General features: G+C 38.5%; 1 protein-coding gene and 1 pseudogene across 4 annotated transcripts in view; one reads left to right on the plus strand and one right to left on the minus strand.

The window, feature by feature from the left end:
• Window positions 1-5106, plus strand: LOC107592381 (N-acetylated-alpha-linked acidic dipeptidase-like protein; annotated as a pseudogene).
• A 2010-nt stretch (window positions 5107-7116) lies between these two features.
• LOC107592331 (armadillo repeat protein deleted in velo-cardio-facial syndrome homolog) overlaps window positions 7117-24673 on the minus strand; it is a 305477-nt gene continuing 287920 nt past the window's right edge. For 3 of the 4 annotated variants that reach the window (XM_016281818.1, XM_016281820.1, XM_016281821.1), the window contains 9 exons: window positions 18572-18699; window positions 16926-17076; window positions 15604-15796; window positions 14589-14700; window positions 13647-13734; window positions 12024-12077; window positions 11230-11342; window positions 8821-8933; window positions 7117-7631 (listed from right to left, as the gene is read on the minus strand). In XM_016281818.1, the coding sequence (XP_016137304.1) occupies window positions 8832-8933; window positions 11230-11342; window positions 12024-12077; window positions 13647-13734; window positions 14589-14700; window positions 15604-15796; window positions 16926-17076; window positions 18572-18699 (941 nt within the window). In that variant the 3' untranslated portion in view covers window positions 7117-7631; window positions 8821-8831. The remainder of the gene's footprint in view (window positions 7632-8820; window positions 8934-11229; window positions 11343-12023; window positions 12078-13646; window positions 13735-14588; window positions 14701-15603; window positions 15797-16925; window positions 17077-18571; window positions 18700-24673) is intronic. The other variant, XM_016281819.1, reaches the window with a different exon arrangement.

Genomic DNA, 24673 nt, shown 5'->3' on the forward strand with positions numbered 1-24673 from the left:
ATGCAGGGAAAACTTGTCTATGCAAACCAAGGAAAAATGAGTGACTATGAGCTGTTCAACAGAGCGCTGGATCTGAGGGGAACAATCGCCATAACCAGATACGGAGGAGAAGGGAGATCTAAAAAAGTGAGGAAACATTAGTTAAATCAGTTTAAATATCTGAATAGATCCAGACTGTGTAGTTTTTTTTCCTTGAATGCATAAAGACATTTTTACTCTCCTGTGGCATGAAAATAACAGGTTATAAATGCACCCAAGTTTGGAATTGTTGGGCTGCTGGGCCTATACCAGGGGTGTCAAACTCAGTTCCTGGAGGGCCGCAGCCCTGCAGAGTTTAGTTGCAACCCTGCTCCAACACACATACCATGTAGTTTTCAAATAAGTCTAAAGAACCCGATTAGCTGGATCAGGTGTGTTTAATTAGGGTTGGAGTTCAACTCTGCAGGGCTGCTGCCCTCTAAGAATTGAGTTTGACACCCCTGGTCTATACTGAGCCATATGACATGAATGGTGTCAGAAAGTGAAACCTACCCTTACTCTTGGTATCTGCCGCCACCTGGCGTCTAGCGAGGCTCATACAACATTGACTTTGGACTTGTTAACACCTTACCTAGCTGCAAAGGGTAACTGGTTATTATTATTATTATTATTATTTTTTTACATTGAATCATATAAGGTATATGACACATGGTACATAAACAACATATGTAAATGGATTCATTTGTAGATGATACCTACAGAATACCAAAAGAAGACAAAACAGGTATTCCACCAATTCCAGCTCAGCCAATAGGGTTTGAAGATGCTGAAAGATTAATCTGGTAAGTTTAACTATTTATGCATACCTTTTCTTTCTTTAGTTTCTCCCTTTTTAGAATTTAGTTTCCATCTAATTCTGACTGAATTATCTGTGACAGTGAGCTCGATGGGGACGATGCCCCTGCTGAATGGCAAGGCTCATTTACCTGCACTTACAGGGTTCAAAGCTACATCTTCCTTCAGCAACAGGTAAATGTTGCATATTTGTGCCCAATATACAGTGCCTTGCGAAAGTATTCATGTTTTTTTTCCCCCAAATTTTTTTCATGTTTTGTTATGTTGCTGCCTTATGCTAAACTGCTTTAAATTACTTTTTTCATACACCATAATGATAAAGCAAAAAACTGTTTTTTTAAACATATTTGCAAATGTATTAAAAATAAAAAACTTAATTTAATTGCACAAGTATTCATACCTTTGTATGGGACAGTTGAAATTGAACCTAGGAGCATTCATATTGCTTGTAGATGTTACTACACTTTGAGTGAAGTTATCCTGTGGCAAATTCAATTGAATGGGTATGATTTGGAACGGCACACACGTCTTAATAAAAGGTCCAACAGCTGATAATGCATATCAGAGCAAAAACAAAGCCCTGAGGTCACAAGAACTGCCTGTAGAGCTCAGAAACAGGTTTGCATCAAGCCAGACACCTGGGACAGAGTTCAGAAAAAAATTCTGCCTCGTTGAAGGGTCACAGAAACATGTGGTCTCTGTTACCCCTTAAAGGGGTCATATGATGCTTTTTTAAAGATTATTATTTTGTGTATTTGGTGTAATATAATATGTTGACATGCTTTAATGTTCAAAAACACATTATTTTTCAAATACTGTACATTATTGTAGGTCCTCTATGCCCCGCCTCTCTCAAACGCTTCGTTTTCTACAAAGTCCCTCCTTCCGACAAGCGCAGTCTGCTCTGATTGGCCAGCTGACCCAGTGCATTGTGATTGGCCGAACACCGCAAGCACTCGTCGGAAATGTAACGCCCCTTACCATAATTGCGAGCTTCATCTTTCAAAATAAATGTAAAGACAGAGCCCGAAAGGGGAACAGAGTCGCGTGACAGACACAGGGATGAAGCTGGTATGTGTGCAGTACACAAGCCACGGTTAAGACAGCTGACTCCACTGTGATGTGACCCCCTCCCCCCCCCCCCCCCCCCCTCTCTCTCTCTCTCTCTCTCTCACATACACACACACACACACACAAACACACATGATGCACAAAAATCTGCATTTGAACAGTCAATAGCAAATACTTAAACTAATAACAAAACAGTAGCTGATTCAGAAGCGCCAGATTGTCATAGCAAAGTCAGAATTACCTCCTCTCCTATGTTCACGAAACGGTCGTCCATAAAATGCATTGCTGTTCTGTTGTAAGTAATCTTAAAGACTCCTAGATGCATCTACTTTCGGAAGGCCAAATAAAGTTCTTTTGCTTTCACCTAGAAACACAGCATCTCCCTGACATGGCTGCTTCAACACTAACTGCGGTTACTGAAACCATGCCTTCTTTCTTTGCGTGCACATTTGGGCGGCATTATGCAAATATTTTCACATAGTGAGGTAGAAATGTGGGGGCGTGTTAGAACGAGCCGATTTAGGGGGGCGTGGCAGAGTCTTAACTTTGATAAAGAATATCTCTTTGGTTTTGAGACTTTAGTCTTTGCAACTTCAGGGATCTTATCTATGCACAATCAGCTTGTAACACTCCAAAGAGAAAGGAAAACTTGAAATCGCATCATATGACCCCTTTAAAGGAAGAAGTTTGAAACAGCCAGGACTCTTCCTAGAGCTGGCCTTCTGGCCAAACTGAGCAATTGATGGAGAAAGGCTTTGGTTAGTGTGGTGACCAAGAACCCGATGGTCACTCTACTTGAGCTCCATGATCATGATGTGGAGATAGCAGAAATCTACAGAAGGACAAACATCACTGCAACACTCCACCGAATTGGGCTTTATGGCGGTATCTTGCATATCTTGCAATGTTTGAACAAGTATGATTTTGTGTTGAAAGGTTATAATGTTGGTCAGAATTAAAATAATGTTTTTTTCTGTCAGCAATGTGCACTTGGACATTTACAACACTGAGAGGCTGAAATATTCAGCAAATGTTATGGGAGTAATCCGAGGTAGCGTTGAGCCAGGTAAGTTAGATTTGTCATATTAAAAAACAAACAACAATAAAAAATAAAAAAAACATGTTGTCTTAATACACACAGTTCCCAAAAAGTATTTGGGCACTTAAGTCATTATATAACTGAAAACTGGAATAATGGCTTCTGACAAATTAGCTTTGCCATCGCAGAAATAAATCACATTTTCAAATATATTAGAATAGAAAACAGCTCTTTTAAACTGTAACAATATAACTACTATTTTACAGTATTTTTGATCTAATAAATACAGCCTTATCAAAGCTTTTTATTTTTACTTTTTGTTATATTACCAAATACATTTTGAGGAATTTACCACATCAGTTGCATTTGCAAACTGTATTTGTGTTATACGTGGTCTATGGGAACCACAGGGACAGCTGGGTACACGGAGCCATTGCCCCCAGCAGCGGTACAGCAGTAATGCTGGAGATCACCAGAGTGCTGGGGAAGATGGTGAAGGAAGGTGAGACCTAATGACATTCACAGATAAACTGATTTTGCCATTAGATGTGACTGTAGGGCTGGTTGTAGTGACCCAAATCAAGTCATTTGCTGTGACACAAAGTGGTCTAGGAGTATAATGGAAATAACACGGTGTTCTTAAAACTATATGAGAGCTGGGAGGCAATAAAGAGAAAAATATAACAATGCATCATATTCTAGTGTCAGTTCCAAGCTGAAAGAATAACAAAAGTTAAATCATATTAATTTATATCTCTACCTGAAAGGGAAATGGCAGCCTCGGCGGTCCATTATTTTTGGCAGTTGGGGAGCTGAAGAATTTGGCCTTATTGGATCTGCAGAATACACAGAGGTCTGTTGATAAAGACATCAGTAGCATTACTAAAAAAAAAACACCATACTGATGTTAAAAGAAATGTTCGTTCTTAGGAGTACTTCAGTAAGCTGAGTGAGCGCACTGTGGCGAACGTCAATGTGGACATCTCAGTGTTCGGTACTATAGAATATAATTTTCCTCCAGTTTTCTACTTGCTGAAATGTTCTATGTCCACCACAGCTAATGCTACGCTCAGGGCTTCTGCTTCTCCAGCAGCACAGTGTCATTTTCACAGCCTCTAAACAGGTGAGGAACAAGTCATTTATCAGTTACCTTATCTGAGATGTGACTTTCATAATGCTTTGATGAGTCATGTGCTTTCAGGTAAATGCACCTGGACCAACCAAATCAGTCTATGAGAACTGGATACAGTTTTCCAACAGAACCAGTCTAAATTATGGGATTTATACCAAAGTATGCTCGCAATATACCTCATGGTTTGATGTTATATTTTAAAACAAGGTGATTACAATACCATGACTACTAGTAATAATTCTCAATACTGTTCATTGTATTTTCAGTGTGGGCTTCTTGACAGGAGCAGGAAGTGATAATGCTGCTTTTATGCACTACCTTGGAATAACGTCTATGGACATTTCCTATTATTATGATTGGGTATGTGGTCAGCACTGATGCAATCAAACATTTAGAATAAAAAAAAAGTTGGTTAATATTAAGAACACATTCTCCATCCCTTTGCAGAACAAAACAAGAGCACATCTACCCAGCCTACTACACAGCTTATGATACCTTTGACTATACGCATCAACACACATTGATCCAGGTGAACCGAATACTGAGGTTCTCAAATGAGATCATATATTCTATGTACTATAATCCCTCTTTTAATATTTGTCTGCCAGTTCTTGTCGGTTCTAATTTAAATTCAAAGGACTTTCCATTATGCAGGTTTCACAAGTCACCAGGCAGTAGCTAGGACAGCAGGGAACGTACTGTTGCGATTGGCTGACAGTCTTCTGCTGCCTTTCAACTGCAGTGACTATGCAGAAAGTCCAGAGCAGTACCTCAGTCAGGCGGTTACAATCTTTGAGGAAAAACTTGCGACTAAAGGAATCTCTATCGGTGAGCTAACAAGATTTTCCAGACTGCTTTGGATGAGGGAAATGTTATTCATTAGGGGAATTTGCCAACCTAAATGTTTGTACAAGGTGAGAGAGATGGAAGTACATAAGTGTCAAAGTAGCAATGAGAATGAGCACTTTTTCCTATCCCAGAATCCTTGAAGAAAGCTGTGCAGTTATTCCACGACAGCCACCAAACTTGACATATATATATATATATACACACACATACTGTATATAGATAGATAGATACATTTGGAGCTCATAAAAAAACATCAAAATTTTATTTAGAGGCCCAAACTGAGCAAAAAATTGCAATTTGGTGTCTTTGTTGATATCTATATGGCCATTCTTTGAGATTTTTACAACCCTAGCAGAGTAAGATAAAACATTCCTGAAAAAACCTGAACATATTTCATACTTTTTAACATGATTATTTAAAAAAAAAATCTGTATGAATAATCAAGTAAACCTAAGTGGCTCGAGTCCAGTAAGTGTTCTCGAAATATTACTAACAATATAACATTTATTTTTAAATTTACTTCAGCATCATTATGGATTTCACAGTAAAAAAGACATGTGTACCACAACCTGAAGGGGGATGTTTTTAAAGTTTTTACTTGCTAAAAAATAATAAACTATGGAGAATATGGTGTACAACAGGTTTTTCAGCAAAGTTTTGCTCATGTTGATAATTTAGAGGCATTAGAAATTTGAGAGTAGGCTTTACGGGGTTAAAGTGATGTCAAAACCACCTGCTGTGGTGTCAAGGGTACATAACAGCATAAACATAACTTCCGTCTTCACAACAGGCCCCTGAAGGTTCGTCAAATTAATGACCAGCTCATGCTGCTGGACAGAGCTTTCCTTGACCCGCTAGCATTCCCAGAGCAATATGGTTTCAGGTATGAAGCAGCATTATTAAAATGTCCTGCTACTAATGTCCGGTCCCTTATGAATATTAATCTGCATTCCCCTTACCACTCTCGATTTGTTCATGCTGATGTCACACCTGTTTGCAATCACTTCTAATGCTGTCTGGCACCACACAGGCATGTGATATGGTCATCAAGTGTGCCCACCTTCCCCGGCCTGGCAGATGCAGTAGAGAAGGCTGAGAGCACCGGGCTGAAGGAAGACTGGGATCAGGCTCATAAACACATATCCATCATCACACAGGCCATCGCAGGAGCTGCACACACACTGGATGATGTGATTTAATGCACAAAGTTAGAAATATTTTGCAGTTTTTACCAAATGAAATTCCTGAAATAAATATTTCCGCTCTTGGAGTTGTTAAACAGCCAGAGGGAGTATCAATATTTAAATCATGTACAAATGTAAAAAATTCTGAGATTTCTAGAGGAACTAAATTATTATGACAATGAAACAAAAACCTGTTTACTGATGAAAGCTCATGTGACAAGCTGTTTCTAGTAAATGCATAATTTGCCTGAAATGAAGATTGAAAGTGTATTAAAAGTATGGTCCATACAAAAATAAACATTCTCTCATCATTTACTCACCCTTAGGTCATCGGCATGGTTTTCTGTCTTCTATGGAACACAAAATAACATTTTGAACAACATTTCAACTGTTTTAGCCATACACTGAAAGTCAATGGGGTCCAAAACTACAAAATGACACATTTTAAATTTTAAGTTGGGGGGTTAAAGGAAAAGAAACAGACAGACTATGCTCATTTCAGGCATGATTTATTGAAAACACACCAAAGTGATACTCTACAAACCTGTACTTTTCTTTAACAAGAGCAATTCTCTCTTCTGGGTATTAGTAAAATTAACAATACATTCGGTCACTGTGGCATTGTTCTTGAGTGCTAGGAGAGCATAAACAACTATATAATCAAAACCTTTTAACGTTTCTATCTTTTAAAAGTTTATAATACAATGTAATACAAGGCAAAACCCACCACCAGTCTAGACTACATTGAGAACACAGAGTGAGTGAAGGTGGGAGGAGCCAGAGAGAGGAGGTGTGTGTGTGTGTGTTTGTATGTCAAAGAGACACACAAAGAGAAAGAGAGAGAGAGAGAGAGAAAGAGCAGTTAGGGACCAATAAAACATAAACCCCCCCCCCCCCAGACTTTGTATGTGCCCCCACACCATTGTAATGAACATCAACAAAAACAAAAAAAAACATTATTTTTCCTCCTTTCACAAGTGTCCTCAACTATTTTAGAAAACCGAAAATTTCATTAAAACGCTACAAAATGAAAACAAACGAAAACAAAATTCACAATTCACTGCACTTTGGGGGAAACCAAATCCAACAGTAATCAGGCAGAAACGTACAACAAAAATAATATAGGCAAAAATTATATTTTTTTGTTTTGACATAAAAATAGTGTTTTTTCTTATTTCCTTTTACCCCTCAATCCAATTCTTTCCAATACACGTCCACGTCCATGACAGCACTTCCTGTACACTCAAATCAATCCATCATTCTGGCTCCGTGACAGCAAATCCTCAGTTCTGGGTACACTACGTCCAGTGGGAATGTACATATGAGAAATGGTACTTTTTTCCCCTTTTCACTTGTTGAGAAATCTCAAAATATTGGCTGTTGAATGAAAGTTTGTATTTTTCTCTCGCTCTTTTAGGCAAAAGTCTTCAGATGAGTCCACATCACGGTGAGCTCTGCGGTTAACGGCAGTGGTGACGTGAAATCCTTGTGTGGTAAGATGTGGCGCTGTTGCTAGCTAAGCCTGCAGCGGAGAGGGCAGGAAAGCCACAGACATCAGACGACATTATCAGACTAAATAAAAATGTGCGTTCTAATGAGAGATATTTGTAATATGTTCACAAACAAAGACATGATTATATTTATAGACATGCACAAGATAATGTCTGCCAAATGAAAGCGAGCATGTCACTTGAATGATGGATTGTTTTTAGGATGTTGAAACTAATGACATGTTTTCTCTATATGACTTACCAGATTTAAACAATACTGGACATGATTAAATTCTACATGTTTCGAGGACTAGAACTGAACTGATGATGGTTTCCTGCCAGACAGATACAGTATGGGATGAAGAAAGCAAGGATGATGAGCAGATATTTGGCAAGCATGAGAGTGAAAACAAACAGACGATGATGATGCTAACCCAGAGAAGTCAGCACTGGAACATGTACGAGTGTACACAGTGTAGTTTCTTCCTTTAGTCCTCTTTCCACAGAAAATGAGTGAAAAGCGTTCAAGGGTTTGGGGTGAGATTTTATTTAAAAGAAATTAATACTTTCAGCAAAAAGTCAGCAAGGACACATTCAATTGTTCCAAAGTGACAGTAAAAAAAATTAGTTTTCTATTTGAAATAAATGCAGTTCTTTTGAACTTTCTATTCACCAAAGAATGCTGAAAAAATGTATCATGGTTTCTACAAAAATATTAAGCAGCACAAATGTTTTCAACATTGATAATAATAGGAAATGTTTCTTGAGCAGCAAATGAGCATATTAGAATAATTTCTGAAAACACTGAAGACTGAAATAATGGCTGCTGAAAATTCAGCTTTGCCATCACAGGAATAAATTGCATTTTAAAATATAACCAAAAAAACTGTTATTTTAAACTGTAATATTTCAAAATATAACTGTTTTTTGATAAAAAAAAAAAAACAAGCTTTTGAAAGGTAGATCAAGATCATGCTCCACTCTTTAAGAAATCTGTTTGATCCTATCTTCACATCTATTCTGAATCACAATCCTCATGAAGAAAATGATGTTTTAAGATCTGAACATGCAGTCGTCAGATTAGCGACCGATTCAGACAATGCACTTCTCTGGGTTAGACAGAGCAAATGATGAAAAAAGGGTGAGAGTTATTTCATAAACAGGATGGGTGAGAACAAAACCACTACAATAAAACACCCAAATCAAACGCATAAAACCTACCATGCGTGCATTTAGACCCAGGAGTCAACAGGCTGAGGTTTTACATCACAAGCATCCACCAAGCTGACAGTCGGCCTGTTGCTCCTGATATAGTGTTTCCTATTTGTGTCATTCTGCAGCAATGGGAGAGGGGTGCAAATCAGCAAAACCAACAGTTTAAACACACAGAGAAAGGTCAGAGTTAGTCCTTGCAGCAGGGGAAGCTCAAGGGGAAAATAAACAGTTTGAAATGTTAGAAGAGAACGGTAATTGAAGTGAATGCATGCAGAACTGAACAAAGATCCATTCCGAAAAACAACAAAACTTTGATCGGCATGATTTTTAGGTATACATGCGTGTTGTGCCAGCAAGGTCCCCTAGAGGGAGCAACTTCATTGTATTAGTAGGGAAATAAACCCTTGTCTGCCAAATATTGCAAGAGGGTCTAGCTGCAGCCTTGCACTTGCACTCTCAGACTTGCATTCTCAGACACTTGTGCTTCTGCTAGCGACGTCACTTGCAGTTTTATTTTAATTTTTATTTTGTTCTATTTTTTATTACTTTTTGTTTGAATCTCTCAACATTTTACAACAGTAGCCAGGTGGTGAAGACAAGAAAAAAGAAACTAAATTACGAAGTCACTTGCAATCGCCACTTGCACTCTCCGATACCTGCGACGTCACTTGCAATCGACACAAATGGTGCGTGTTGCCAATGGAGACAAGACGCTGTGGTGGTGATTAAACGATTACAACTAATTTAGTACTATAACATACAGGGCCCTGCAAGAAAAAGACAAGACCCGCAAATCCGTGGCCACAGAACAGCAGAATATGAACGCAATGCACAAAGTCTCTCGTTAAGCGTTTTCCTCCTGTAGAAAAACATAAACACTTAACATGGCGTAATGTATTAAGATACATTAAGTTAAATTAAAAGATCAAATTCGATATATAGTTATTATTTAATCTACTACAAGGCAAACAGATGGCTATGAACACAACGCGTAAACTTGTACTTGTCCTCCCATAAAGCAAAACGCTTAATGTTGTATAATAACGGATGATAAAGACAATACAGTAGCCTATATGTCTGGTTGTTGACTCAAAGTATATACAGAACAGCAATTATGAACGTGCATTTCTTTATCATTATATCATTATAAATAAAACACGTAAAGTAGCTTAATGGACAAAGACAATGATATAAAAGAGCTGTAGACAGTTTATTCTATATGCAAAAACGCTTAACGTGAAACTGTGCGTGTTGCATTTATTCTAAGCTCACCTGCTTGCCTGTATGCCTGCAAGTGACGTCGCTAGCGGAAGCGCAAGTGTCTGAGAATGCAAGTCTGAGAGTGCAAGTGCGAGGCTGCAGCCAGACCCTTCTCAAATATTGTGACAATAGAAAAGAATGAATCTGTTTGTTCGGTTGACGTTCTGACAGTCGAAGCGACAGGAATCTGAATTTGTAATGACATCTATTAAAGCGTTCGGAAAGTCTAACAAAGAAATATGGCAGGCAGTGGTTGAGATACAAAGCCCTGTCACAATCCTGAGACAGACTACAGATGGTACAGAAATGTAGTCGTCAATAATGCAGAGGTGTCCATGAACACGCTCATCTATGAGCACAGTGTGGCCTCTTTCGAATGCAGACACAGTAATGTGAATCACTCTCACACTGGACTCTGATCACACTCATTATATGAGATGAATCCATATAAAGTCAAGAAGGAGTAAGAGAACTCAATCTACTGTTGCAGAGGCACTTGATACGCAAGTCGACCTCTCTTACAGATGATAGTCAAAGGGGGAAAATAGTAGCACCAGGCAGTTTCTTAATCATCTCTACATTAATAACTTAAAAAAAAAATCACAAAGCTGACATTTAATTATCTTTTTAAGCACCACATGGAGCTAACAACAGACTGTATGAGGGGAAGTTAAGTTTAAATATACTTAATATGAACAGATATCTTAAACGTATAGATGTAGACTGTGATCTGAAAGTCTGATATATATATATCACACCATCATACTGGGGGGGATCTATGATGCCATAAAATCAGTATTGCCATGTCCACGTATTATAAGCAAATTTAGGATTGTTTTTCATTAGGTTGCTTATAAATATGGACAGTCATGGGTCGCATTTCCAATGTGTGAAAATCACTTTGGTTTGTTGTGGAGAACCAAATCTCTTATTTTGGCTCAGACCAGATTGCTTATTGTTCTACATATCTGGCAACACAGTTCTGCAGCCTTCCACTAATTAGACAAATCACCGTGGCTCCAACCCAAATTCACTGTTAATATATAATTTCTCTTTTCTCTGCACAACTTGCAGTGTTGGTGCCTGAAGCAGCTAATGAGACAGATAGGATACTACCACACTACCAGATTAAACAGATGTAGAAACGTGACTCACTTCTGACACTTCAGCTCTGACCTTTAACGGCTCCCGCTCCTGCAGATCAGATGAGCCGTCGCTGCTTTTGTACTTGGAGACTTTGTCTCTCTGGTCAATCGTCGAATAGCCATCTAATGAGAGGTAAAGAAAGCAGAAAAGCTCTGTTATCATGATCGGTGTGTCAGCACCCTCAGCATGGCTCTTCAAACAAACAGAAACGAATCCCTCAACCTTCAGCTGGGAGCATCCCGTACGTGCTGCGTTCACAGATGTTCTGGTGCTCACAGCTGAGCATGTGATGTGTGTGATTACTGTGCGGGTTTTGTGTGTGTTCATGCAGGCCGTGTGTATGAGCTGTCCCTCACAGTCACTGCCATTTCATCACTTACTTCTACCCACTAAAGTAGCACCCCATCTTCAGCCTCTGTCCAATTATTGTCAGTCAGGCTTGGAGAGGATGCTGCTTCAGTGGAGAAGATCAGAGAGACGGCGCCATAATGAAGAGGTGTTACTCTGTAGCGAACAAGCAATAGTGCTTCTGTTCAAATTTTCATTGACCCAAAACACACCAAACACAACAACACTACAAACATCTTATTAAAAGAGGGGTATTGCAGACAGCGTTGGAATGAAACTCTTCAGGGAAAAAGAAATGTGGTTAGAAAAATTACTTTTAAATCTAAACACAACATTGCTTGGGAGAAATTTTAGGGTAAATGGAATTAGAGGGATTATGGTTTTGTATTCTCTTAAAACCACATTAGTCTGTAAGATTTTTTTGTTTTTTTGAGAGCATGCCGACAGTGTCTTACCTGGACCGAGTTCATCCATAGGTATCACATCCCCACCGCTACACCCTCTGTTGCCTGAAAAGCATTTTACAGGCTGGATTTTCACATCACTAATACGCATGCTCAATTTTAGAATATCAATTTAAGTATAAAAATCTCGAAATGTCAAAAAAATATTCTCTGTGAAATCCTAAACTATCCACAATTCTGAAGTGAGAGACACCAATCAGAGAAGACAAAGGAAGTGAGAACAGCAGCAATCTGACTCAACAGTAACCGCCCACTACCATAAAGCATAGGAATTACAATCAAATCAAACCATTTCAAGTGAGATAATAATAAGTAATGATTCTTGAGCAGCAAATCAGCATATTAGAATGATTTCTGAAGGATCATGTGACACTGAAGACTGAGTAATGGCTGCTGAAAATTCAGCTTTGCCATCACAACAATAAATTACATTTTAAAATATATAAAAAAAGATAAGTTATTTTAAATTGGAATACAATTTCACAATATTAAATTTTTACTGCGTTTTAGATTAAATAATACACTTAAGTCCTGTTCACACCAAGGACGATAACTATAAAGATGACAATAAAGATATAGTTTTAAAAATCGTTCTCAATATTAAAGATTAGCAGAGTCCACACCACAGTTATAACGATAAAGGCACAGAGAAACGATATCGTTGGAATCACTTTCAGAATGATTTTTTTCCAGCTGATGAACAATTAAAAACATTGACAGCCAATCAGAATCAATCCTGCTATCACGAGCTCTAGAGTTTAAAGCGGCAGACAAGAGTGCGCTTGGAATAAACAGACGATATCGTCTGCTGGTGTGGATGCTAATATAGTTATCTTGATAGTTATCGTTCTTGGTGTGAATGGGCCTTTAAAACATGTATTTTATACTCAGAAACAATCTTAAGTTAAAAGTTTCACATTTTATTGTGCTGATTCGATAAAATCCTTCAGAATGGTTCACGGATGAGTAGTTCATAGTGGTTAGTTTGGTTTAAGACCTTTTATAGATTTTTAATTCAGCTATAGAGAAAATGAATGAGAAAAATGCTTCTGAAACAAAGGCTTCCGAAAAGATGGGCGGTCACTGTTGTGCTCAGTTCTCCACAGTAAGGCAAGCAGGTAATGGCATGGGACTGATGGAAGTGATCAAATGTATCACTGTCATGAGCATCCATGCTAACAACAGCAATAAAATCTAAAAAAAGCCAAAGCTGTCATGCTAACTCCTCTCTCAATGAGATGTGCCCTGGGTGGACGGATGGTGCTTTTTATTGCAGCACTGCAGTAATTTACCATCATTTTACTTGAGAGTGAATGAATAATGAGCTCCTACATTGAGGCCCATTAATCTGCTGTCTGATCCTCATAAATCATTCTGTATCATATGAACCACTCAAATGACCGATTAAAGCACAAGAGATGCGGCAGCTGCACACACCAGCTGAGCAGCGGGGGTGAGAGATCAAGCATTCTGCCATGTGTTAAAACACAGAAAGTAGTAGAGTTCAGAAGATATGCTCGCTCAGGTGCACCTGAACCGCCAGAACTCCCCTGAGCACCCAGATTCGCTGCTATCAAGTGTGTGTAAAGTCTCTGTTTGGGGTCTTACGCTAACCTTGGTTCGTCTCCATCAAGGGGAGTGTAGTATCGTCGTAGCCAGGCTTGCAACTCTTAGATCCTTTGGGAGTGCCAGTCGGTATCGGCTGAGAAGGATCAAGAGGAGAATGTTTCAGAAACACAGGACAGAGTGACAAACCTTCACTAAAAGCACTTGGATTAGGACAACTAGGTCTCTTTCTTCATAAAATATGTACAGTAAGGGATGCAAAGGATAGTTACAATAGCATGTGAATCTCACAGAAACCATCAAGAAATGTCTGAATCATATTTCACTTTCTTTCGAAAAAATGTATTTTGCATCAAGGAAATGAGATCTATTATTTTGACCATCGTGATTTTTTGCATTCTGAAATAATTTTACTGGCACCTAGGAACAATAAATAAACTTAAGCACATTTGATCTCATTCTCGTTCAACAAAAAATACTGTGATGTGAAAAATCTGTGTGACATTTGAAATAAGAACACTTTTATAATAGAATTAATGTACATTTGTCAAATACAGCATAAATGAAGTATACATCATAGCAGTATTTGTTTCACTGAATATATTTATAATAATTATTCATTATTATTTATGTGACCTTTAATATCATATTTATTTAATAATTAAAAATGTAAAAAAAAATAATAATTGTGTCCACTCAGCAATGTATTACATTAATGAGAACAAGATTTTTTTTTTTTTTGAGAAATTTGAGAGGTCATGAGAATTTTGGGGGACAATTCTGCTTGATTATCATGAAAATGACACTCCATTTACACTCAATTTTCACTATGCAAATATTTTCTTGTTCATTTCTTAGTTTTTCTGTACATTTTAAAGTGAAGTGTGACCTGGACATTTCTTCATGGGATTTACCTTTCTCCACTTTACACTTTGGTTTAGGAATAACTGAGAAATCAGAGTGTTTGTGTGCGTTTATGATTCACTCTACTTGGAAGTGTGTTTTATTCCAGCCATCCTTGGTCAGGGCATTTCTCAGCTCCTTATAGCTCCAAACCGTCTGTAGTACATGGGAAGCAGCTTTGGTTTCCCTTGCTGACTGGCTGCAATGCATAAACATGGAGGGAAAGAGAGTTATGCAGAATCCAGAGACCAGTGGAATAACTCTCAAATTCAAAGTCATCTATTCCCCCCCCCCCAGCATCGCAGTGTCACTATGGCTGCAATCTCTAACCCCTGTGGCCACAGATTTCTCTCTTTTCACTTCATTAGCTTTTCCTGTGATCCTCACTTAATTACCAGGAGCCTACGACTTCAAAGAGTCAGAGAGAGATAGAGAGAGGCCGTGTAGCCACTCTCCAGTCTAGCATGTACTCTTTAAAAAGTTAATCTCTTACAATCAATATTTAGTTTCGGGTAAAATCATGCTCAGGCGGAAATGGTATAAATGACATGCAGTTTTAAATGAGGTCACATGTGGAAAGGATGGAGGTTGTTTGTTTAACATATGGCTCACTCTCCGGAGGTCTCTGCTGCTTTTGATAGCAACAGCACTGCACCATTTAATATTCAGTTTTTAACACGCATATATTAAAGATGTGTGGTGATAAAAATAAGACACTTCAAAAAGCAGCAACTCTTGTTGCTGTTTTTCTCTGCCAGTTAAGGAGGACCCAAACTAACACAAGATGTTTACACAGATCAAAAACCTGTTGTTTGTGTACATACAGAACTAAGCAAGCCTTAAGAAATCATAATTGGTTGAAGTGAAAATACCGTAGATAGTTGGCTTGATCTAAAAATCAATTATAACATAGAAAGATGAAAAGTGAAAATAAAGGTTAAAATGTTAAAGCTTTTTAAATGTAATATTCTAGTTTCACAAAATATCTGGTTTGAGCAGAAATCAGAAACTTACAGTGTGATTATAGCTTAACTCTGATCAAAGAGAGACCATATATTGTGTCATTACCATAATCTTGGTCCATTCTCTGTTCCCTTCTTACCTGGTCCTGTTGATGGCCACTAGTTTGTCGATTGCTTGAGCAGTAATGAGAGAGCGGGCGTTCTCAGAGCTGTCAATGATGATTTCATGGATGGTGTTGAGGATGGCCACTACTGTGTCCTCCTCCAGGTTCTTGGCTGGCCGCTGCTGTCCGCTGGGCAAGTTGCTGACCAAGTCCCTCATAGCGTAACTCCCTGTAGATGATAACATAAAAAAATGTAAGATTCTGCTCTGAAAGAATGTCAAGCAAGTTGCAGTTACCATGAAGTAATGGAGTAATGACTGCTGAAAATTCAGCTTTACTATAACAGGATTTAATTACATTTTTTTATTTTTTAAATATAGAAAACCTTTATTATAAACTGTAATAATATTTCACAATATTACTATTTTTACTGTATGCTTAAAAATACAGATAAAATAAATGCAGACTTGGTGAGCATGAGAGACGTCTTTTAAAAACATTACAAAATCGTACCGTTAAAGGGATACTCCACCCCAAAATGACAATTTTGTCATGAATCACTTATCCCCATGTCATTCCAACCCCGTAAAAGCTTCGTTCGTCTTCGGAACACAATTTAAGATATTTTGGATGAAAACCGGGAGGCTTGTGACTGTCCCATTGACTGCCAAGTAAACTACACTGTCAAGGTCCAGAAAAGCATGAAAGACATCGTCAGAGTAGTCCATCTGCCGTCAGTGGTTCAACCGGAACGTTATGAAGCGACGAGAATACTTTTTGTACGCGAAGAAAACAAAAATAACGACTTTATTCAACAATTCGTCTCCTCTGTCTCTGTATCACCGTAGCGACATTTTGGAGAATAACCACTGAACGCAAGCAGCGTACGCTCTTCTGTTATACGGTTATACGGAGAGACACAGAGGAGATGAATTGTTGAATAAAGTCGTTATTTTTGTTTTCTTCGCGTACAAAAAGTATTCTCGTCGCTTCATAACGTTCCGGTTGAACCACTGATGGCAGATGGACTATTCTGACGATGTTTTTCATACTTTTCTGGACCTTGACAGTGTAGTTTACTTGGCAGTCAATGGGACAGTCACAAGCCTCCCGGTTTTCATCCAAAATATCTTAAATTGTGTTCTGAAGACGAACTAAGCTTTTAGGGGTTTGGAACGACATGGGGATAAGTGATTTCAGACATTTTCATTTTGGGGTGGATCCCTTTAAATGACTAAATCTGACTTTTTATGCTAAACTTTTTAATAAGGAAAAAAAATTCTGAGTGCACATTTAAGTATCATGTAAATATGTGTTTAACATTATGGGCACTAATGATCTAGAAATGCTACTCTTGCCTATTAGGTCTTTGTTGCGGCAGTCAATGGACAGGTTCCTCAGAGCGATGGATACAGCTCGCACCACCTTGTCTGAGTCAGAGCGCAAGAGCTCGACGAGGATTGGCAGTCCTTTCTCCTTACGCACTGTTGCCCGGATATAGTTCGACCACTGTAGAAATGAGAGGAAAAGACTGTATTAAGCCAGTGATTCAGACATTTTTCCACTGCATTCATTTCATTAAGTCAAGTTAACTTATGCTCAGCCAGATATGCAGCTCGGCAAATCTTTCAGAACAGGAATATGCCTGTCTGAGTATGTGTGCAAGAAAAAGCTCCTCTATTCTGGGAAACTGCAATCCAGTAAATAGCCATTTGTTCCCCGTTAGACTTGTGTGCATTTTCACTCCAACCCCATGAATCACAAAACCTTTATGCGACACAAGAAATGTCTATTCCTCAACCAGTGCCCCTGAGATAGTAATTAAGTTGTTGCAATACCACACCATGGCCACTAGGAGATGGTAGTGAGCCTAGAAACACATTTGCAGACAAGTAGGAAAGATAATAAATTAATAAATAAAATCTCTCAAATCCTCTTATAGACCACAGACATGACATGCCCGTCTCCCTACAGCAGGGGTTTGTGATGAGCTAGGAACTCTGGGTTCACAAGCACACGTGTGTCACCAGGCATAGAGATGAGGCAGGTCTGAAGCGGCGGTACCAGACAGAGAAGCTGTGAGCTTATGCATAGCTGCACTTCAGGGCCGACATGGAAAAGGAAGCAGGGTCAGGGCAGTGCAGTTTAATGGGATTTACACTTGCAATAGGTGTAGGGGGACGTGCGTGTTTATTAGGGGCATTTCCTCTTGACTTCTGCGTCAAGAGAAAAGAGAGCCCCACACAACACTGTGGTACAGACATGTCACACTCGTAATTAAGTATTGACTAGGAATGTGTTCAAGGTGCACTGGAAGCAGACAAAAACAAAACATTACAAATTAATGTTTATGGATTTGCATGATGTACTCTAGCAGGCCAATCAGAGTTCGATGGTGTGATGGCTGAACAGGCCGTCTTCATTTGATATAGATAATAACATAAAATATGTGAAGTTTGCACTAAATCAGCATATTAGAATGATTTCTGAAGGATCATGTGTAAATTAAATTTTTAAAAGATGTAAAATGACAATTTATAACTTATTTTAAACTGTAAAAAATGTATTCACAATATTACTGTTTTTATATTACTGCAGCCTTGGTAAGCATAAGAGACTTCTCATTAAAATACACATTTTTTTTGATAATAATTAAAAAAAAAAAACGTTTGAATGGTAGTGTATATACCACAAAAAAAGTTATATTAAAATCAGAAATAAAATGCTTGTTTATAAGTTCTCAAAAGATTCACATGGACAGCTGAAAGAAAATAAGATGGGGATGTCGTCATGACAACGGCTCTAATTACTGTATGTTTTATTTCTATATTTTATGATGATGTCCATCATAAAATGCCCTATCCTGAATCTCTGTGGAATCAAATATCATGAAAATAATTCTGATCTGGGATTGTTTTTTAAATGGATCTAAATAGGAATCAGTTTCCAATTCCTGGTTCTCCCAAATTTGTTATGTGCAGGAATGTTCTGAGAAGACACTTACTGTCCACTGTCCAGCACTGAGGTTCTGTAGAGCTCCGGCCGCTGCTTCTAGCGTGTTATAGTTCTGGCTTTCTGTAAGCAGGGACAGGTAGAGTCGGACCACCTCCGGCTGATACAGTAATTCAAAACCTGCACACGTATATGACAGATAGACAACAGAATTACACATAAAACACTGGTGAACAAAGTCGAACACAGACAGATACAGATTAGCTATGGGGTAAAAATTGATTGCATCTCCTCCTGTCAGTGTTGTGATGCACCTGGCGAAATGAAAAGTGGACAAAACAACAGGGTAGGACAAATGCATGATTATCACGACAGAGAAATAAAGACAGAAAATCAAAGACACTCCACTTTCACAGATACACTGAGCAGTTCAATAGACAAACTGCCTAAAAAAGCCAATAGCCTGATGGACGCTTGGTGTCTTGATAACAGCAGCCCAATCTCAGGCAATGTCATCAGGGAGTCTTTCATTAAACATGACTCGAGGTCAGAAACCCAAAAGAAGGAGCTCCTTCTTGCTGATTCAGGGTCAGTTCCTCCAACACAAATTACATAGACATTTTGAGAATACCCAGTTAGGCTGGAGACATTTGCAGTGATAGTACGGAGTGGATAATTAGCTTCCTCCTGCCTAAATGCTAAATGATGCCGGCGGACATATGATTCACTGTATGCTACTCCCTGGGATGTGACTTTGTGTGTGTGTGTGTGTGTGTGTGTGTGTTCCTCTACATTTTCATAATAAGCCATGGCTCTGAGAACTTCAAGACAAGATCCACTGATCCACTAACAAACACAGAGAAAGTTATCTCGTGTATTCCAGTGGTTCTCAATTGGTTTTGCTTTAGGAACAGATTTGACATTGGACACACCAAGTGGAGACTTTTTGTACAAAATAAACAAAAAAATATACACAAAAAATGTATCACAGCATTTTATTATTATTATCATTTTTTTAAGGATGAGGTCACGTCACACAACTTATGTCCGCATCTACCTAATTTGACACTTCTACCAAGTGACACTTGTGCTAAAATGCACAATATTCTATTCTATTCTATTACAATTATCTAATTAACTAATTTGTACATTTGGTTTTACATTGCAATATTGAAAATAATTTGGGCTATTTGTAGAGACTGTTAAATTTGAATCCAAAAATGTAAATTCTGTCATCACTTACTCACCCCCACATTGTTCCAAACCTGTATGACTTTATTTCTTCTGTGGAACACAAACAGATATAACATGAAGAATGTTTCAACTGTTTTTGTCCATACAAGTCAATGTGATCCAAACAACATTGGATGCCACTGAGTTTCAATGTATGGACAAAAGAAGCACTGAGACGTCTTACAAAGTATCTTCTTACAATCTTCCTAGTGGCCATGGTGTGGTATACAGATTTGAAACAACCTTCACTTTGGTGTGAACTATTCCTGTGTAAAATCAATTAATATCCACTGAAAGTTTCAATATTTGACTTCTGTAAGTTCCTGTCTGGGTCTGAGGGTAACCATTTAGTTCAAATCTTCTACTATGCAACCACCGCACATCGATCATGTTCACATGAACTCTCTTCATGACCTGGGCTTGGGCAAGCATTTAGCCAAGACTGCGCATGACGGATGTGTGGTGGTTCAACAGACCGCCTTCTTTTTCACTGCCACCTCAAGATCGAGAAGTCTGGAGAAATTCAAAGAAAGCTGAGCGATGATATTCATACAAAAGCAGCAAAACTGCAACACAGTGTAATTCGGTAACATGTCTGAAATGAGTTTGCACTGCGGTGGAATGCAGAAAAAGATGGAAGAGCTACCACACTAATGCATGTTTGCTGGTGTGTGACTGCATTAGAAAAGCTCAGCCACTGCCTGGCCCATCTGCACTTTCTAAATGTGCACCTAACACCTATAATTTAGAGAGGGAAGACTGGCCTTCAGGATGTGGGCTGCTCACTTACATTTTTATTTCTGTCTGACTAATGGTTTGATTGAAAGAACTGTCCTCGACTCTTGTTTCTTCTTTTTTATTTTTTCTCAGTTTCCACACATTCTCGACCTCAATTACCATTTAAGGTTATTTTAAGTCTTTCTCCTCCCCACTGCTTTAAAATTCTTCCTGAGTGTGTTACTATGCGTTACTAAGACTTCAGAGCAGCCTTAGAGAGTGAGTGTATGAACAGATTACCTAATGCATTTAGTCATTTAGCAGACGCTTTTATCCAAAGCGTTTAATCCTAATGCATGTGCTCACTTCAGTATTATGCTTGTTTTTACACAGAGCATGGAAAGCTGTAAGTCATAGACATTCATATACAGAGTAGTATTCTGTCAGAAATTGAGCCAACTTTGAAAAATGAAATGCTATTAAAAATGAAAACGAAAACTATAAAAAAATCACTTTTGATAACTGAAATAAAAACTTAAACTTACTTTATTTCAGTTAGAAGCCAAGGCAACATTTCTAATTTAAAAGTACTAAAATTACTAAAACTGTCAAAGTAAAAGAGAAATAAAAATTAAAGCTAAATAAAAAATTTTTTTTTTTGAATGAAATAAAAAAATAAAAGCTCAAATAAAAAAATAAAAGTTAAAATACTGTAATTTTTTTGTGTTGCTGGAAACACTAAATTTGTCCTCTGTTATATTGTACCGGAGATATCACTTTGGTCTTCTCGGTTTACAAAGAAAAGCGTGTATACTTGAATTTGTGAATACAGATGATGAGAAAGAAAGAATGGATTCTCCCCTAAGGCGTCTCCAGAGAGAAAATGAGTCCTGTCCATTCAACTCCAAGCAGGCCTGAATGACAGTCAACTTTTTGGAACAAACACTGCACTTACTCTTTATGTGATGCCTTGTGAGCTGGATCCACAAAGTGCCAGGAACTTCAAATGCCAACAGACAACACCAAAATGAAGGTGGTAATGGCTTACAGTCAACATCACAGCATCCCTGCTCACATGGGCAGCCCATGGAGACAGGAAGTAGTGTAGTCTGCAAGGAATAGGATGCACCAACAAAGCACCTTTCTTTTCTTTCTCATTCCGAACCCCTTATCCCTCCACAGGCCACTGAAACGGAATGGACAAGCCTGTCAATCTTTATAGATTGAGAGACTCTGGCCAGCTCTTAAAATGCTCTGGTTCATTCCTAAAAGTGGCATCTTTCTCTCTCCCCTGTGCTCTGGCTGGCCAAGTCCCACTGTTACATCCTATACCAGATCCTGGCTGCTGAGACCAGTTTGTAACCACTCACCCAAGGAGGTCTTTTTGATTTCTACTTGCCCTCAATGGCTCGTATTATGTGGAATGGTGAATAAAAGTATTCATTAAAAAAAAATATGTAAAAAGTCTTACTGACCCCAAACTTTTGAACGGTAGTGAACTCGTATTGCATTTAATACTACAAAATAATATTTCACCCAATATTTGTGTGTGTATTTTTATTGTGTACATGTAAGAAGCGCTAGGTGGGGAGTTGCTGTCTATGTAGAGCATTCCAAATCAGTCACGTATGAGGCTCCATTTCAGGTAAGAAGCAGCCTTAGAAACCAGCTGCCGATGTGGGCTGAAGACGGCAAGGCAGTTCTCTAGTTTTTGAAAAAAAGCTTTTGTGTCTGCCTAGGCTAAATTGAGAAACAAAGTGTAAGGGCTGTGCCATAGCATCCTGGGGGGAAAAAAAAAACAATCTAATTTGGTGTTGAACAGGCTACAACTTTGGAGCCATCTTCCACTAAAAAAGAGAGAGAAAAAGTTTGTGAGCTCACCTTTAGCTCTGGCTCATTTAACTTTCACACAGACACAAGTGGTGGCTCGTGCGATGAATTGAGAATGAAGGAAGAAAAAAATATCATGCAGAACGCACAGCAAAAGCACTTAACATGAGTTGCGCTGTGTGGTGCGCTGCAAACTCATAGCACCGGTGTTGTGATCTCACTATATGATAATGACACTTTTAATTCAAATGGTTAGCAACACAAAAGTATAGATTGCCCAGTGAATACCAAGCAGATTACCAAACAGATTAAACAGGACAGAGGCATTATTCATACTCATTTCAAATCATGGAAAGAGAGATGCCTACAGGCTAAAAGCACACGGCTGATGTAGATTGTGTTTTTGTTCAAATACATAGTTCTGTCAGAATTTTTTAAACTGAGATTTTTTTGTCTGACAGCCATTTCACCCCGGACAGAAATAAACATTGAGTTTCAGTGGTACAAGACAAAAACCAATCACGCTGTCTAAACAATCTGTTATGAATTCTGGGGACGGCATCTGTCAGTTTTTGATGCTGTGAATGACTACACACACACACACACACACACACACACACACACACACACACACACACACACACACACACACACACACACACACACACACACACACACAAACACACACACACACACACACACACACACACACACACACACACACACACACACACACACACACACACTCGAGCTCTATTCCAAAACCTAGTGAGCTCCCTTGATGCTTACTACCTACATAGGTAGCTGTCTAAGGCAGCATCCTAACCGTCATTGAAGTCTCATAAGTGACAAATGTTAAATGCGCTACATATGAAACTCCAGATGTGACCAAAGTAGTGCTCCACACAGGAGACTTGCAATTGATTTCAATCGAGTTTGGCATTAACATGCTGCTTAATGACTTAATACTAAAAATAAATCATTTAATTACTAAATGACTATTTTTATATTTTTCAGGATTGAGAAATCTAGTGTAATATACAACATTGTAAAATCAATAACAGTATCAGCAATCAAAAATACTATAAAAGTAATGTTGTGAAAAAAAATATAGATCTATTTATATAATAGTTTATTTAGAATATCTCATCTTAATGCATTCTGGGATTATTTTCTCTGTGAAGGATACATATTATGCTGCCTTAGAATCTGGCCAAAACAAGCTTTAGGAGGCAGCATAATTAAGTTGCTTACCTTTTGGAACAGCATTGGGTGTGTGTCAATAATGCATTAAAATTCTGACTCTGTATGCAGCTTACTAAACAGTTTAAATTGTGTGTATTCACAACAGTGGAATTCTTACAAATTCCTCTCACTTACTATTTCTTGTATGCAATCCTCCTCTTCTAACCTTCATCTGTTTCTCTGTCTCCCTCAGACTCTCTGGCTGACACTCTCTCTCTTCTAGCTGCATAGAGTCTTTGTTAGGCTTGTTAGAGTCATTGCTGGGACGCCGGTAGCGGATGATATGTCTGATCTGCTTTGCCTGGAGAAGGATGTCCTGTCACAGGCTTGATGTCATGTCCCATTCTTCACGACCCACCTTCCTGCCATCCCATGCTCGAGCACATGATAAATAATCACAAGCCGTTTCCCTCTCTCACATGCTCCACATATTTTCTTTTTTCCCTGGCTCTTCATCTCGCATACACAAGTCCTCTGATGCCTCATTCTTCACTGGCACAAAAAAAAAAAAACCTGGCCAGTGTGTGGCACAAATTATAATCTCAGGAATGAAGCCCAGTCTTCAGACAGGCTGACTTCCTCTCCTTGCTTCTGCAATTTGCAAATGACGGTTTTCACTTTAAAAAGTTCATTTATAAAATGGCATGTTTGCAAAACAGGAAACAATAAACGCTGGCAGCTCTTAGTTTAGACGCCACTGACGGCTTGCCTAGTAATCTGTGCCTAATTGCATTCAAGTATGTGTGTGTGTGTGCGTGCGTAAAGCATCTCTCTGAGAAACAGAAACATCCTCTTCTGGCTGAAAAGCAGCACACAAAGGCACCGATGGGAGGGTAAATCGCACTCTATTCCCTCCCGGTAGTTTAATTCAGCCCTGTAATTATTGCCTAATCCATTAGGCCAGTGAAGAATGGTTTGCTGCATCACGTACAGATGCTGGGTAATATTATGAACCAGCCCTCATCTACTCAGCCAGACTCTATAGTACAATAATAGAACAGCAATAGTAATAAACATAACTATTATTAATAGGTTTTAGTAAATGTGACCCTGAACCACAAAACCAGTCATAAGGGTCAATTTTTTGTTAGGATAGGACAATATTTGGCTGAGATACAACTATTTGAAA

The sequence above is a fragment of the Sinocyclocheilus grahami genome, unplaced genomic scaffold (genome assembly GCF_001515645.1).
Source record: "Sinocyclocheilus grahami isolate Dianchi unplaced genomic scaffold, SAMN03320097.WGS_v1.1 scaffold152.1, whole genome shotgun sequence".
NCBI lineage: Eukaryota > Metazoa > Chordata > Actinopteri > Cypriniformes > Cyprinidae > Sinocyclocheilus > Sinocyclocheilus grahami.